Source organism: Nelumbo nucifera, chromosome 3 (genome assembly GCF_055504915.1).
Source record: "Nelumbo nucifera cultivar China Antique chromosome 3, China Antique-T2T, whole genome shotgun sequence".
Classification (NCBI taxonomy): domain Eukaryota; kingdom Viridiplantae; phylum Streptophyta; class Magnoliopsida; order Proteales; family Nelumbonaceae; genus Nelumbo; species Nelumbo nucifera.
This window is the reverse complement of record NC_142651.1, coordinates 108,178,431-108,194,570: the sequence shown is the minus strand read 5'-3', so window position 1 is coordinate 108,194,570 and position 16,140 is coordinate 108,178,431. Positions and strand designations below refer to the sequence as shown.

The following is a 16,140-nucleotide window of genomic DNA, read 5'->3' as shown; positions in this document are numbered from 1 at the left end:
TAGTTTTCAAAATTGGACCAGAAAAACTGAGAATCGGTCAGGTAATCAGTTCCATTTCATCTTAAAACTGCTTTTAGCCAAAAACTATTGATTTGGTCAGAGATCTGTTGATCCGGATAGCTGAATTGTTAAACCATTGACCTAGGCAATGATTTTTAACTGTAAATTATTTTTAAGTTAGAACGGACTGCTCACTCAAACCAAATGGTCAGACAATTTGACCTGAAAATCAGTCCCCATAATGGTTTCCTGTCTGATCCAGATTTAAAAACCTTGCATCTCACTTCCATATAGCAAAGGTATATCATTATATGTTTGAGGTTTTGGACTGAACAATCTATTAGGAAAGAACATACTAGTACTTCGTATGTATTAACCCATAAAGGCACAAACCCTAAATAGAACTGTGATAAAAGTTTGAAACCGAAAGCCCAAGAATTTTGGTTAGGAGAATAGGCAAATTCATACCTAATTTTCTTGTTAAATGTATCCTTACCCTTTTTAATCTTACAATGCAAAGAATCCTTTTGGTAGATTGGATTGGATTTAGTCCGTCCAATCGAATCCAATGTGAATCCATTACAAATGGACCAAGTCCAATATAATCCAATGAATATTTTAGACCGTCCAATTTAATATCTGAACCGTTGTTCAAATTTATTTTAATTATAATCCAAATCAGGTCCATGACTAGATATTGGCTCAATCTAACATGGTTTTTAGAAGCGTGGGCGTTTTTTGGGACCGATTTTCAAGAAAAAACACTTATGCTATATAAGCAGTGAGCAATACTATGCTGTTTGATAAGGTGATTTTCATCACTGTTTTTTATGTATGTGCTAACAGGTAAACACCATATAGGATACACATCAGTTAACCATTAAAGAAACGGTTCATCAATGCATGAAACACCAAATTTGACATTTAATGCATCGATGAAATTCCAATTTTTTAATAATCATCTGAACCAAACAATGAGATATATGAACGTTGGTTGAAATGCCTATTTAAATTCGATGTGACACGAAAATGGGTCACGGTTCCAAACATCTCCCAAGTCAATCCAATATAAATCGGTCTACACCACACCAGCTGCTTATGCCTCAAGCCATCGAGTGCCTAACGCCCATATATGATTGCACGTTGACATTATCGATGGCCTTAGAGTGATCATGTGCGTCACTCAAGCACAGAAGCACTAATCAATTATCTTTTGCATTTGACAGATGACAAAAAAAAAAAGGAATCAAATAAATACACTGGTTAAATTTGTGACACGTGTCTTATAAAATATCTTTAATTTATCCTTAAAATAATTTAAACAAAATTAAAATTTGTGACACGTGTCTTATAAAATATCTTTAAAATAATTGATACAAAATTATAACAGCTGTCAGAAAATTCATGGAGAACCCGTTTGATTTGATTTGCGGGAATGGAGATCTGAATTGGAATGAGGCAATGAGCCATTCTAAATAGTAAATCCATTCCAACGGAATCTCATACACCCATTCCCTTCCTCTTGAGAATGAGATCCTATGGGATTTTGATTCTCGAACCAAACGGACACCTAGTTGGAGAAGGGTGAGAGAAGAGGACCGGACGGAGCTTCCTCTTGTCCTCCAATTGCCCATCTCAGGTTTTGGAATTTACACACATACACAAGAGGTACATGGGACCCACGTTATACAACAGCCATTGGATCCATCGCAATCTGCGGGTGGAACGTGAACCCCGGAACCTTCTTGACATGGCGAAACCGTATTCGGTTGTGCCCCGTCCAAACGCACCATCCACTCGAGACAAAGATTTAAGGGCATTTTAGGTAATTGCCATGATATCGGCGAAGATATTCCACTTAATCAATTGTCATGCACTAACCTGCGCCGGGAAGACGGGAACACACTAACCCCCCCCCAGACAACGCCTATGATTATGATACCCTTTTACTTGCGTAGTTCGATTAACCGAAGTCCGAAGAGAGAGAGAGAGAGCGCAAAGGAGCAATGACAGCCAGACCGAGCTGTCTACTCTTTGAGTTCAATTGTTTGAGTTTTACGATTAGCCTAAGAGCGCATATTGGCACAAATGCACAATCCCCAGATGGGAAACTGGTAATTAATGGAAAAAGAAGATACAAGAAAGCTCGAAAAGTTAATTAAAACTAAAGAGAATAAAGCACCTCTCAAAAAAAGACTGAAAAAAAGATTACGAGATCAGATAGAAGAGGGATTCTGTTTTCGTGTCTAGGCTCCAGACTCGTAATCATACCCAACTTATCAGCGTTCTCAACTGCCAATCCTCAATCTCACAGTAGCGTCACCGACGTCGATAACTCTAGCGAGGTCGCCGAGAAAAACGGTTCCAACGGCCGCCTGAAATTTCAGTATTCCAGCAAAGCTGCAGATGGAGAGATACGGCAATCAGAGAGTACAGCCACAGAAGACGAAGAAGAAACACAGCATCGCAGCCAAGGCCAAGGACTCGAAGACCGTGACGAAGGTCCACAGCACATCATCCACGATGGTGAAATTGAAATCAGGCCATCGGAAACTCTCGAAGGCCCATCTTGGCGTGAAGTACGAGAAGTTGAATTCAGGCCACCGGAATATCGCTGGTGATAGGGAGAAATCGAAATCCAACCACCGGAAAGCCGACGATGCCCACATCCGACCCATCCTTGATCTCTCTTTCTCTATCTCTTGCTATCGCCCCTTACTAGGTCATGGAGCCTCTTCTCGCGGCTCTTCCTGTCTTCTTGCGTGCTCGTGGAGTTGCTTTTATATATGCCGGTGAGGGTGAACATAATAATCAATTATCTATTTCTCGAGGGCAGTTTGGGTATATCATACAAAGTTACCTTCCCTGCCCAGTCCTCTTGTTGACGTGTTGGCGGATGATATTACAGCTTACAGCCTTACAGGCTGTCCTCTTTATACCATTTACCGTTGGATCGGTTCTTTTAACTTACAGGAATGAATTCATCGAAGTTCATGTCACAGGATTGTGTCACCTGTCAACCATACCTGATCGATTCCAATCAAACGGAAAAAGAAACGCCACTGCATCAAGTCAGCATACTACTTGGTTCGACGAGTTGCATTTGAATTTATTTTTCAGTGGCGGTGAGCCTGAGGGGCTGCCCTGCCTTTACACAGTGTCGCGACACCTCAGACAGGGTGCTATAAAAGGCAAGGCACAAGGTAGTGAGTCAGTCAATCGACAATCGCCCTTGGTTGTTCCACCATTTCGACATTCAAATACTGCAATGTAGAAAGGAACGTTACTTTCTGTGCACATCTCTCTCTCTCTCTCTCTCTCTCTCTTCCTCTTCTCAATCTCTGTGATTTTAGTTCGCTACCTGCCTGTTAGTCTCGCTTTGCTGTTTTTAGATTTCTGTGATCGATCTTCTTCCTATCTATTTTGTTTTTTCTTGAAACCTGATCGTTCTTTCTTCTTTCTCTTTGCATTTTCTCCTCTTGGATTAGTCTTATCATTCGGCATTGATAACATCTTGGTTTAGTCTTTTTCGATCTGAGTCGTGTGTATGGCATATGCTCATTCAAGCCAAAGGAGTCTTGTTATTCCTCGACCACATTTTTTTGATCATCGAACTGTGATTTCTTCCCTCGGTTCATTTCCTAGATCTTTTGTTATCGGAAACCCTAATTTTCGACCTGCAACACCCTGCGTTGAGTTTCTTGTTCCGGTAAACCCTCCTTTTGTTCCTTCTGTTGGATTTACTGTTAATCCTGCTCTGCTGATACATATGGATGAGGAAAGGTCGCGCTCGTTGCTTCAGGTATCTGAACCGACTATCCAACTTATTCTCCACGTTGTGCGTTTATGTGTTTCCCAATGTTGGTTGGTTTCTTGTTAACATGGGTATTGGTTTTGGGTTGTATGTCGCAGTTTATGGCGGATGAAGGACTCTTGCCGTCACCGGACGATGAGCTAAAGAGGCTAGATGCGATTGCGGAGCTTAAGCAGGTCTGTTGGCTGCTATATGTTTTCCTAAAATAACTAGGGGTTTTGCCATTTAGTTTAGTGGCTTTAAATGGTAATTTGGGGGATGACATGGCTAAAGGAACTTTATTAGATTTTTGGAGTTGGATACTAGTTGGCATTTACATCAAATGTAGTGGATTCGTGAATCTTAAATTTCTTGATCCTTTCTTTTTCTCCTTTCATCTCTTGCGTTTGCTCCTCTTAACTACAAGCGGCTTCTAACATTATTCGATGAATCTTGAGTTTATTTATAAGAAAAGGTTGGCCTGATGCATGGGACCTGTTCCTCGTAAGTGCAAGGGAGGGATGATTCTCCAAGGTCTCCCCATCCGAAAGAGGAAAACCTGAAAATATCTTATATAAGAGAGATTGAAAATGAAGAATTGGACAATGTCTTCAAATGGCATATGGATCGTTAACATTGGACCTCCAAGTGAGAACTTATGCTTCTTGCAGTTACTGATCACGGGCTGGTGTTAGGTTACGGGAAGACATTGGATATAGTGGGAGATAGATGTAGCTGAGGCATAATTGAATAAATAAGAAAAGAAGAGCTGAGTTACTAGCTTTGCATCAACCTTAAGATACACCATATGGCTAAGGTTTGTGATAATTAATGTTCATGGGGCTTTTATTACAGTTATTTGAGGTCAGATGGATGCCTGAGCAGCCTGTGGTAAACTTCTCTGAGAGATTCCTGCCATTGGATCCAGAATGAGCATATATCTCTATTGATTTTGATTCCTATGCTTGCCTTGATTATGTAATTGTGAAACAGGATAATTGCAGGCAATTTTAGAATTCAGAGAGGGATGACACATAATAAAATGTTTCTATGTATTTTGTTATCCTTCATACTTTTTGGCAAAGTTGGATTAGAATTGAGTGTAACAACCTTGTTTGGACTTTGGACATGATATAGATCCAATTGATCCCATTTAAGGCAGCAATGTTAAATCATAATTGGTTTTTATTTTGGGTTTGAGGCATGAGTGTAGAATGCTATGACAGTTTACCTGGGCCAATTGTGGTTTTAGAAGTATGATAGGAAAATAGTATAAATTGATAGTTTCTAGTTGTTCATGCAAAAGTAGGATTCCTTATTGTGTCAGTCAGTTTCTTTTTGGTTTGGTAGTAGCAAAGGCTTCTTACTGGACTTGTTCTAGTTTATATGGGTTTTGAAAGGTTTGTTGGTGCTCCTTAGTGATTTTGGCAATAGTTTTGGGAGGTTTTGTTTTATATTAACTGGCATTTTTATGGATATTTGAGAATTGAGTTCAATGCATGTTACTTGTAAATTGTAATGCATTTTATATTCTCTGATTGTAATCCATAGCTCATCAGACCTGACCAGATTCAATCCTCAAAAGAAGGTTGAGTAAGGATTATGCAAATAGATCTTGGGGCAACTTAGGCGGTCCCTTCACTCTGATTATCAGATGGTGTTTTTTATGGTTTAGCTGTTCAGTACATAGATTTGGCTTTCAGTTGATCTTCTTAATTTGCTCAAGATGGATAATCTAGTATATCTGTATATGACATTTTGTTGGTATAAATTTTGGGAACAATTTCAGTTGCACTATTGGAATGTGGAACAAATATGGTGTTTGATTATTCTCATTTAAATCATTAAATCTTGTATCATTGCTTGTGTTGCCAAATCGATAACTATATTCAATTTGCTTTATACTTAGTAGGTTCTCATGCTGCACATCTTTGACTTGTTATCTAAAAATGGGGATATTTTATGTCATCTTGCAGATAGTGTTAGCATGGATAAAAAAGGTAGCATGGCAGCGTCGTCTTCCAAAAAGCCAGATTTTGAGCACTAGTTCTACAATTTTAACTTACGGATCCTATGGCTTGGGAGTAATTCTCTCTCTCTCTCTCTCTCTCTCCCTCTCCCTCTCTCCCTCTCCCTCTCCTCCCTCCCTCCCTCCTATCTATTTGACTAATTCCCCATTTGTTGTCATACTCTTATATTTTTTCGATGATTTTGCTGATATATAAGTATCATTGAGAATGTTAATTCATGGAGATTTCTACAATTTCCTTTTCCCCATTTGTTGTGTAGGAAGGGGTAATAATGGTCTAAGTTGCTGAAGCTTTTTGCTGCCATCATATCATTAAGTGTAGAAGTGAACTCTGTCTTGCTGGAACTACCATTGTTGATTGGTGCAGAATATTCTAATGAACAACAAAACTTGAAGACTGTTGATGATACAACTTACTGAAGTTAGTATGGTGATGGAATTGTTATTTCATAGGTTAAGATAAACTTGTAACTAGAAGAGCATGAAGAATCTGTTTGAAAGCAGAGGGATTGGATATTCAAGCCTCTAATCTTTGTAAAGCCGCAGGTACTAAGATGTGTTGCACTAACTGGAAAATAAGATGAAGTTGATAGGGATTCAAGGTTGGGAGCAGGGGCGGAGCCAGGGGGGACCCAGGGGAGCCATGGCCCCCCCTATGGTCCAGAATTCTTCACTTGGAAATAGAGCTTTCCATGTAAATTTCCCCCCTCCCAAACTCTCCACCCCAATGATTGCCCCCCCCTATGGGCCAATCCATACTTATTCCCCCCTCCCCCATTTCACTTCAGGTTTTGGCCCCCCTCACAAAAAATTTCTGGCTCTGCCCCTGGTTGGGAGGATACATTGAGGTTCGGCAGACTGGGAGTGGATTTGGGTTGAAAAGGGGGAGAGTCAGGCTACTGTGTTGGGACATATTAGTGATGGGTTCTGGTGGTATGAAATGAAAAGTTGGTGGTGAAGGGCAATAAGAATGCTAGTCATGTTACCAAAATTTCCCTCTAGATTGAAGACTGGTTTTTGTGGGACTGGTCCATGTAAAAAACTTAAAGAGGGTTTACAAAAGGAGGTGGTTTTAGGACAACCTTCATGGTTTTGGTGATTGGTGTTGTATCTATGCAGATACACAAAGGACAACAAGATGCATTTTATGTTTTAACATCAAAGGGTATTGTTGATGACTGCTCTAGAGGTGGTTAGTATTCAAGAAAATGTTTTGTTTCTTGAGAATAACATGCACAATTAGCTGTAAAAGGTGTTATAGAATAAGAATTATAGAGCTCGTCCATTCTATGAGTGTTCAGAAGATTTTAAGGTAGATGACATGTATATTTGAGAGGAAAGAGTTTGACGTAGAAGTGAACCTATAAGTTACTGAAGATGTGGCCCTGTTTGTTGAAACTATCCAAATTCAGAAGAATGTGGATTTTACAAATGGTGGTTGACAAAGGCAGTAATTTAATAGGTGGACCTAGGTGCTCAGGTGAGACGCATTTTAGGCCCTATTTGTTCTTTTTTGAGCCTAGCGGTTGGGTTGTTCATTCATTCATCCTAGTAAAATATCTTCTTAAAAGACAATTAAAATTATAAAATCATTTTTGTGTAAGGATTAAGAATTTAAGACTCTAACCTGGACTTGTTTGGGCTTGCTTCGAGGGGCTTGGTACAAAGGCGGCTTGTAGAATCAAGAATGAAGATGCTTTATATCACATTAGCTATTTGAAGTAATGCAGTCGAGGAAGAAAAAAGAAATTGTGGGTTTTACATGCTTGAAAATGGTTTATATGTTTGATTTTATTTTAAATTTTTCAGTTGAATATGCTTTACATGTTATGCTTATGTATTTTAATTTTAGATAATAGGTTTTTAAAATATTTATTTTGAAACTTAAGTTTATGTTTTTATTAATATTGTGTTTAACATATATATATACGTGCCTCGCCTTGCACCTTGTACCTTAGGCACAAATTGCCCCTTGCACTTTTAAAACCTGGAAAAAGATGTTCAATTGGTAAAAGGTTGGTTTGTTCTTCTTAGGTGGTGAGTGGTCTTCAAAAAATGTGTTTTTTGAATTGGAAGAAAGAGAAAATCAGACAAAGTTAGAGGCAATAAAAGTATATCTTTGGAACAAAATATTTCTTGGTAATCAAGTTTGAGTGGATATAGACTTCATAGAAGCTTTTAGGATGACAAGTGGTTTATTTAAGTGGTGGCGAGTCTAATAAGGTTTGGAGTGATGGCTGGCATTTTTTGGAGGTTGAGAGCACAATGGGGGGTGGGGGTGCTTTTGTGGTGGTGGGAGTTACTTGTATTTTCTCCTTTTCCTTGATGATTCCTTGTTGCCTTCCCTTGTCTCTTTTTTCTCTCTTCTAATGAAAATTTCGATCATTGCAAAACAAAAATACAAAACTGGGGTGGGTGCTTTCTGTATGTGTTGTGTATTCGGCATGGGGTGATAGTTTTTGGTTGGGAATGGTGGACTTGTATTTTCTTCTTTTCCTCAATGATTCTTTGTCACCTTCTCTTGTACTCCTTTTTATCTTGTAAAGGAATTTTTTAATATTGTTTAACAAAGGTCCTCTATTTATTGTTTGTGTCTTCTGCACATACATGCAGAGGCATGTGTGGGTTTAAATCGATGGTAGCCCTTGGAAGAGCCTCCAACTCCCCCCATCCCAACTAAAAATAAATAAAAGGAAGGCATATACATAAAGCAATGAATTATATGGAGGATAATTAAAAGTAATTAGGTCCTATCTATTACAGAGGTTTGTTCCTTTTATCTCAACTTTCTAGTTGGTTTGGAATTTAACATGGGACATTTTGTGGTATTCTACTCATGGAGTATCATACATGTCCTATCATATTCCTATAAAGATGTTGGGCTTGCTGTTAGCCCATTCTTTTTACCGTCACAATAGTCATCTGAAAGAATATGGCTAACAGATAAAAGTATAGGTGGCCATTCGTAAGCCTTTCTCAGCCTCTTTTCTGGCACCTAACATCAAATGGGTACTGGATATAAGTTGTACTGCTTTTCATTCTTGTTCCTTTCTTTCTTTTGCTCATTAATTTGTGATTCTAGCACCTCATAGATCTTAGGTATTGGCGCTGATGATTTTTCAATATTCAGGTTCATGGACCAGAGTCAGATATTGATGCATTATGTGTTGGCCCCTCCTTTGCCACCATGACTGTAAGCTTCTTCATTCTTTTGATCAATTATTTGAATTGTATCAAGCATTATTTCTTGTCTGATAAATTAAAGGTTCTTGCAGGAGGATTTTTTTATTGTTCTGCGCAACATGCTTCAAAATAGACATGAAGTGTCAGAGATACACTGTGTTAAGGATGCAAAAGTTCCTTTGATGCGCTTTAAATTCAATGGGATCTCTATTGATCTTCCATATGCACAACTTAAAGTTCCATCTGTTCCTGACGTAAGTCTTCAGCTATGCAACTAATGCTGGATCCTCTTTCTTTTTTGTGTGAATGATAACTATCATATTGAAGGGGTCATTCCCTCTCATCTTTCTTAATTAGATGGTTTACAGTGTTTGAACTTAAGACATTTTTTGCTTGATATTATATGTGCTCTCCCAGATGATACCGTGATTCATACAAATGAAATCATCTTTATCAGGTGACACGCTTGTTGATCTTTATGTAATGTATCAAGCTGGACAGTTTTTTTGCAATGTTTTACAACAGGAGGTTTGACACAAAATGAATTTTTATTAAAGTAGAAATGGTATTTTGTGTGTCTTTTTGAAGGTAAAATTCTTTTGTATGGAAATTTTGCTCTGGAATGGAAAGAGTTGCATTGTATGAAATAACAGTCTGTGTAAACATATTCTCAAGTGCTTGCTTTTTTCTCCCCTTTTCTTCTGAGAAGAAAGCAAAATGATCAATGTAGAATAGGTATAGATTAATATTTGTTCCTAATAATGTAAGCATATTGATTATTGAGTGATAAACGTTGCAGAATGTGGATATTCTGAACCCGCTCTTCTTACGAAATATTGATGAAACCAGTTGGAAAAGCTTATCTGGTGTACGTGCTAACATCTGTATTCTTCAGCTTGTCCCAAACTTGCAGGTAAGCCTTAGTTCTGATTGTTCTTTTGATGCTTGGAGTACTATGCTTTTCTATTGGTAATGGAGCTTCAAGCCTATATTCTTTGCTCCGATCACATTGTGCTCCAAATCTTTTATGTATCATCTATTATTTCATGGGTTGGTTTTAAGTAGATTTGACAATATTCCATAGCGTTAGAGCCTGGGGTTGTACGGGCTTTTCATTTTTCTGTAAGAAGTTAAGATTTTATCACTATTGAACAGTATCTTTATCTATAAAATGAGGGTTTCCTTCCCATTAACATCACCTATTTATGCCATATTCCCAGAGGGCCATTCTATATGTTTTCTTGTTGTCTTTTGTTAGTTTTTGTGGCAAGTATAATTATTGCAATATTATTTTCATGTATTTGAGTTTAAGCAACAGATGCTATAAACTATAAATGGTCCTATCATTTACATTCTTCCACAATGGGGGGAGTAGAATCCAAGAAGGATTTTCCAGTTGGCTTTGCCAATACAAATTCCAATATTATTACTCTAATCAGATTCACATTTTTGACACTCTATTTGGATGCAAGGATTAAGATATTGATAAAATACGCCCTGTATGGGTGTATTGAATTGTATCCAAGGTCTTTGATATACTAATATGGACAGAGTTGGGAGTTGAAAGTTTGGGATGAGAGAAGGAATTCTCAAGCTGATAAAAATAAAAAAAATACAAAAAAAAGAGTATCAGTGTATCAATATACACTGATACCCAATTTTTGATATTGTGTGTATTGATATTTTGATTCTTGCTTGGATGTGCTGATCTCAGTCAGTATTTTAAAAGTGGATGGCACAAGAAAAGTGCAAGGACCTTTTAGTGTTTTGAGGTGCAAGGTCTGTGGTGTGTACCTTTTCAAAGCAAGGTGCTCTTATTTTTGATAAAATTGTAAGACTTGTAATACACAAAAATGCATTTTTGAGTTTTAAAAGAAATGCAATGTTTTTAAAATCATATTTGCTCAAATTACATATCAAACACATTCAAAGTAAAAAAATGAAAGTAAACCTATGTTACTTCAATGTTTATACATGCTTGGCATACTGGTATCATATCCTATGGTATCTGCACACTTATTGGATAGAATACCAAATACTGAATGGAAACTTCTACTTATACCCTATAGCATCAATACGTTTAGAATATGTAAAGTGGCATGTTTTGACAAATTGTACTATAAAAATGTCTACAAATGAGACATAATAAGTCATGAGAAATGGCATAGAGCTTCAAATACTAGATATAAATGCATAATATAAGCATATTAGATATTACATGGTCTACCCATACATGTACCCATGTCCAGAATTTTAGGAAATGGAGTTGTATTCCTGTTTCCCATATCCATATCTGGGTATCATAGATAGAAGTAGACATATAAGACTCATGCTTCAATCACTCAACAATTCAAATATGCGAAACTTTCAATATATATATATATATGTATTACCTTCAAGCTTTTAGTGTGATGTTAAACATCTTGTATTCCTACTCCTAGAAGTTCGGTCCTCCTCCGTTGAGGACCTTTGAGGCTTGAAGCAAGCCCAAATAAGTGCTTGCAGAGGTTTGGCACAGGCCCCCTGACATAAATTTTCACACACACACACACAAGGGTGGTTATATGATTTTAGTTATAGTTACATTCTATTTTAGGATTAGGGATCAGATATTAGTTGTATTATATTGTTTCTTCTTTAGTGGAAATTTAGTTATTTGAGGTCAGAGGTAAAGCTTCAGGTACTTGAAAGATCTTTGTTTTTTGTTTATTTTAAAAGTTAAAAGAGCATTACTAGTGTACAAACGACAATACAATGCAATTTAGAAATTGATAAAAAATTACAAAGGGTGTAAAATGTATAAGAATATTAAAAAATATAACAAAAAAAGAAATATTTAAAAAGGGCACGTGCTAGGGCTGAGGCATAAGGCACACTAGGCACACGGAGAATCTCTCAAAATGCACTTAATCTATGCGCTTAGGCATAAAGTACTGAGCTTTACTGTTGAAGCTTTGGCCACATTTTGGGAAGCAATAAAAAAATGCCTTGAACTATGAAAAGCTTCTTTTAAAAATTGTGGCTATCTGGGAAACCTGTCCAACTTCGTTAACTTCATTATTCACTGAAACACAGTTTGATTTTTTTTTTTTCCATTCTCTAGATTTTCCAATCCTTTGCTTTGCAATTTGATTCTTGGGGTCGGTATGATTACTTTTGGATACAATACTAGATATTTCATGAATACTTCTATTTCTAGATATACTATAGAATTAACCAATGTTTTCAATCTGTTGTTGACCTGGATGGTCAAACCGTTGCCATCCTGTTTGACCCGTGTGGTTGAACCAGAGGCCTGCTTGACCTGGTCATTGGGAAAACTTCCAGTACTGTGGTAAGACTGATTTTGGGCCATGAGAAGGTAATGATGGTCAATGCAGATGGTGTTCCTTTTTTGTATTAATATGAATAACCTAGATTGACTGCAAGATCACTCCATGTTAGCGGGAATAGTTGGGTTGTCAGTCAGTGTGTGTGTGGATTGTTTAAGCAGTTTGAGGCCTTTTTGGTACTAATAACGCTGCTTGAGTACTGAGACAAAAGAACTCTTTTTTGAAGTTAAATTTCTATCTTGCCTTCTTTTTGCAATTTTAACTTGTATATTTTTTCTTGCTAACCCCATTCCAGAACTTCCAGTCCATGCTGCGATGTCTAAAGTTATGGGCAAGAAGGCGAGGGGTGTATGGTAATGTAAGTAAGCTGTGCTACTCGTGCTATCTATTTGCTGTTGATTTGATTGAACTTCCTTTTGGCTCTGACTATTTGTTGAATAATTCCTAGTTATTTCATTTGTATTTGCAGCTACTTGGGTTCTTTGGAGGAATCCACCTGGCAATCCTTTCTGCTTATGTTTGTCAGAGGCATCCAAATGCGAGCTTAAACACTCTCATTTCAAAATTTTTTGAAACATTCGCTCTCTGGCGTTGGCCCACACCAGTAGTGTTGCAGGATGGAATGATGCCACTTGTTGGAGATGTCAGTGAGACACATTTCTTAATGCCTATTAGGTTGCCATGTAGTCCTTTTGAATTCTGCCACTCAAATATTACAAGAAGCACTTTCCATCGGATTGTGGCAGAGTTCCTTCGTGGGCATGCTATTACGAAGGTACTTTTTTTCCCTACAAAATATCACACCTTATCTTTAATTGATAGGGCTAATTATTCTAACATTGTTGTTAGATGCTTAATTCATCATGTTAATTTGGATGGGCTCTCCAATGTTTCTCTTTCTTTTGATGATATGGTTGTTAAGATTGATTTTTTAATATTAGAGTGGACCAACTAGGTAGTTAGGCCATGTGATCTTGAATAGTAATTCTAATCTTTTTGTAATAAGATGTTTAGTCCCCGTTTGTTTTCCAGGAGTGCACTTGCCCAGGTAAGTGCACTTACTCATGTTCTTTTTTTTTTGTTTTATTTTTCTCCTTCTCTTGATAATATGGTTGTTAGGATTGATTTTTTAATATTAGAGTGGACCAACTAGGTAGTTAGGCCATGTGATCTTGAATAGTAATTATAATCTTTTTGTAATAAGATGTTTAGTCCCCGTTTGTTTTCCAGGAGTGCACTTGCCCAGGTAAGTGCACTTTCTCATGTTCTTTTTTTTTGTTTTATTTTTCTCCTTCTCTTGATAATATGGTTGTTAGGATTGATTTTCTAATATTAGAGTGGACCAACTAGGTAATTAGGCCATGTGATCTTGAATAGTAATTATTATCTTTTTGTAATAAGATGTTTGGGCCCTGTTTGTTTTCTTGTAGTTCAGGTAAGTGCACTTGTGTTCTTTTTTGTTTAACTTACCTAGGTAAATGAGTCTCCTTTTCCCCATGGTCTTTTGCATCATCCGCCTCTTGGACTGAAGGATCCAATCAACTCCATCGTTGTACTAAACAATAGGTTTTCATCTTCTTTTTCATGAATAAGCTATTGGTCAAAGGTGCCAAAATGTCGAGAATTGATTGTGAAGAAGCCCAAAGTCTTAGTAAAAGCATTGTCTGTTTTAGTGTTCCTTGGAAAATGAATGTTTAGAATAGGGATGTAAACAAGCCTAGCCAATTTGTTAGCTATTAGTGCTTGGCTTACTAAATACTTGAACTTGACTCGAAGATTATTGAGTCGAGTCGAGTAGTTAGTCAAGCCAAGTTCGAGCTTTGTAATACTTGGCTTGACTGGGTTGCAAAATTAATTGAGCTTCTAATAAAATAATATTTTTCAATATATTTTTTATAATATAAATAAATAAATCAAGTTTCATAATTATATTTTTATTTATAATATTTCATAAGATTGATTTATAATTTTAAATGTATAATATTTTAAATATTAGTTTATTTATAAGTTTAAATAGTAATTTATTTATAATTGTCTTGAATTGAGTCGAGCTCGAACAATTTGTGAGTAACGACTTGAGTCAAGTTTGAGTATGAAACTCAAATTGAGTTTGGAGCTCTGAGTTTTATATTTGAGCTCGAGCTTAAGCCACCCAAAACTTGGACTCGACTCTGCTTGATATTACTACACACCTAGTTCAGAACTACTTCAGATTTTTTTTTTGTTTTTTTTTTTTATAATTTCGGAATTAATTCAGATAGGGTGGGTAATCGTAGTTTCAGGAAACAGAATTTCAGATCGACTTTGGTATGCTCCGCCTCAGCTCAATACAATCATTGCCAAATCCACCTGAGTTCTTCAGCACAATCCAACCCTAGACTCCACCGAAACAGGGTGTTTTAAAGAGTTTTTTTGGCAAATAAAAAATGTGAAAGTTCACATTGAACTCAAACGGACCAGTTCTGAAACTTTGGCAAACAAAAAAAGTGATATTCTCTTGTTTTTTATGGGGGTTCATTGATTACAGACTCTGTATCTTACCACAAAAAAGCAATAACAAGGAAATAAATTATAAGTTATTAAAAAATTGTTCATTGATTACAGACTCTGTATCTTACCACAAAAAAGCAATAACAAGGAAATAAATTATAAGTTATTAAAAAATTGTTGAAATGAAACAAGATCAATTTGATTGAGAATACCTAAGACTTGTGGTTTCAATGGGGGTTTTAATGGAGGAAAGCTTGAGTAGGAGAGACGAGAATTTGTGGGTGGCACAGCGGTGGCAACCGCAAAGATAGATGTGCAATGTCATTGGAGGAAGCCGTGGCTGTGAATGGAGTTTGCAAGAAGATTTTGAGCCCTAATCACTTCCAAAAGGGGTATTTTTGAGAGTTTTGAATCAAGGTTCAAAGTATCGATGTATATCGGCCCGTATCGGGTCAGACCATCGTTCAGAGGGTAGTCGGGACTTAAATTGACCCCTTTGAACCGGTTTTGAAAAAATAAATAAAACCTTAAAAAAAGCACCAAAACGGTTTTGTTTCTGATGGTGAATGGTATTTAGGAACGAACAGGGCTTTAAAGGGAGGAGATATAATTCCTATTAAGGTCTGCTTGGTTTGCAACCATAATCAGAAACAAAATTTTTCGAAATCGGAATGGTCTAATCCCACAGTGTGTTTGGTTTAGACAGGAATAGGAATATATACATATCAGTTGGAAAACCATAATTATGTGCATTAACTCCTCGAAATTTGAAATGCGGAAATAATGGACCTAGAAACTGTTGGAGGTGCGGTGATACTTTTGAATTTTAGTCCAAGGGCTCGAAAAGGTAGATGGATTGAATGATCAAAATTTTATGAAACAGAACCATCAATTCTATCTAGATATCTTTATTTTATCGATTTTTTGTGCCTTGATATAATCAAAATTTGGGTTGAGTATTTGGCTTCAGAAGTGTTAGTAAGATTGGTTAATTTTTGTCTTTGTATTTCCTTTCCTTTCATTCCATATGACTAGCAGTTGAATGCCCTTGGGTCTTGGTTAGGTCAGTTAGAATTTGATTTTTCTTACATTGAAATCATGCATTATTTATTTAATTGTAGGACCTTTTGAGGCCAAATTTTGCATGGAGTAGCTTGTTTGAACATTTCTGCTACACAAAGAGATACATGCGTTTTGTCCGGATCTTCTTGTCTGCTTCAAACCTAGATGCATTGGGTGATTGGGTTGGTTGGGTGAAATCGCGCATTCGCTGTCTTCTTGTCAAGGCAAGCATCCTCTTTCCTTCATGACCT

General features: G+C 36.9%; 1 protein-coding gene across 1 annotated transcript in view; it reads left to right on the top strand.

Annotated features, from left to right (window-relative positions):
* Positions 1 to 1,952: 1,952 nt before the first annotated feature.
* Positions 1,953 to 16,140, top strand: part of PAPS3 (poly(A) polymerase 3) — a 14,905-nt gene continuing 717 nt past the window's right edge. The window contains exons 1-9 of the mRNA XM_010272527.3: positions 1,953 to 3,802; positions 3,913 to 3,990; positions 5,770 to 5,877; positions 8,953 to 9,015; positions 9,098 to 9,259; positions 9,805 to 9,918; positions 12,633 to 12,695; positions 12,807 to 13,112; positions 15,949 to 16,113. Coding sequence (XP_010270829.1) covers positions 3,548 to 3,802; positions 3,913 to 3,990; positions 5,770 to 5,877; positions 8,953 to 9,015; positions 9,098 to 9,259; positions 9,805 to 9,918; positions 12,633 to 12,695; positions 12,807 to 13,112; positions 15,949 to 16,113 — 1,314 coding nt within the window. The 5' untranslated portion in view covers positions 1,953 to 3,547. The remainder of the gene's footprint in view (positions 3,803 to 3,912; positions 3,991 to 5,769; positions 5,878 to 8,952; positions 9,016 to 9,097; positions 9,260 to 9,804; positions 9,919 to 12,632; positions 12,696 to 12,806; positions 13,113 to 15,948; positions 16,114 to 16,140) is intronic.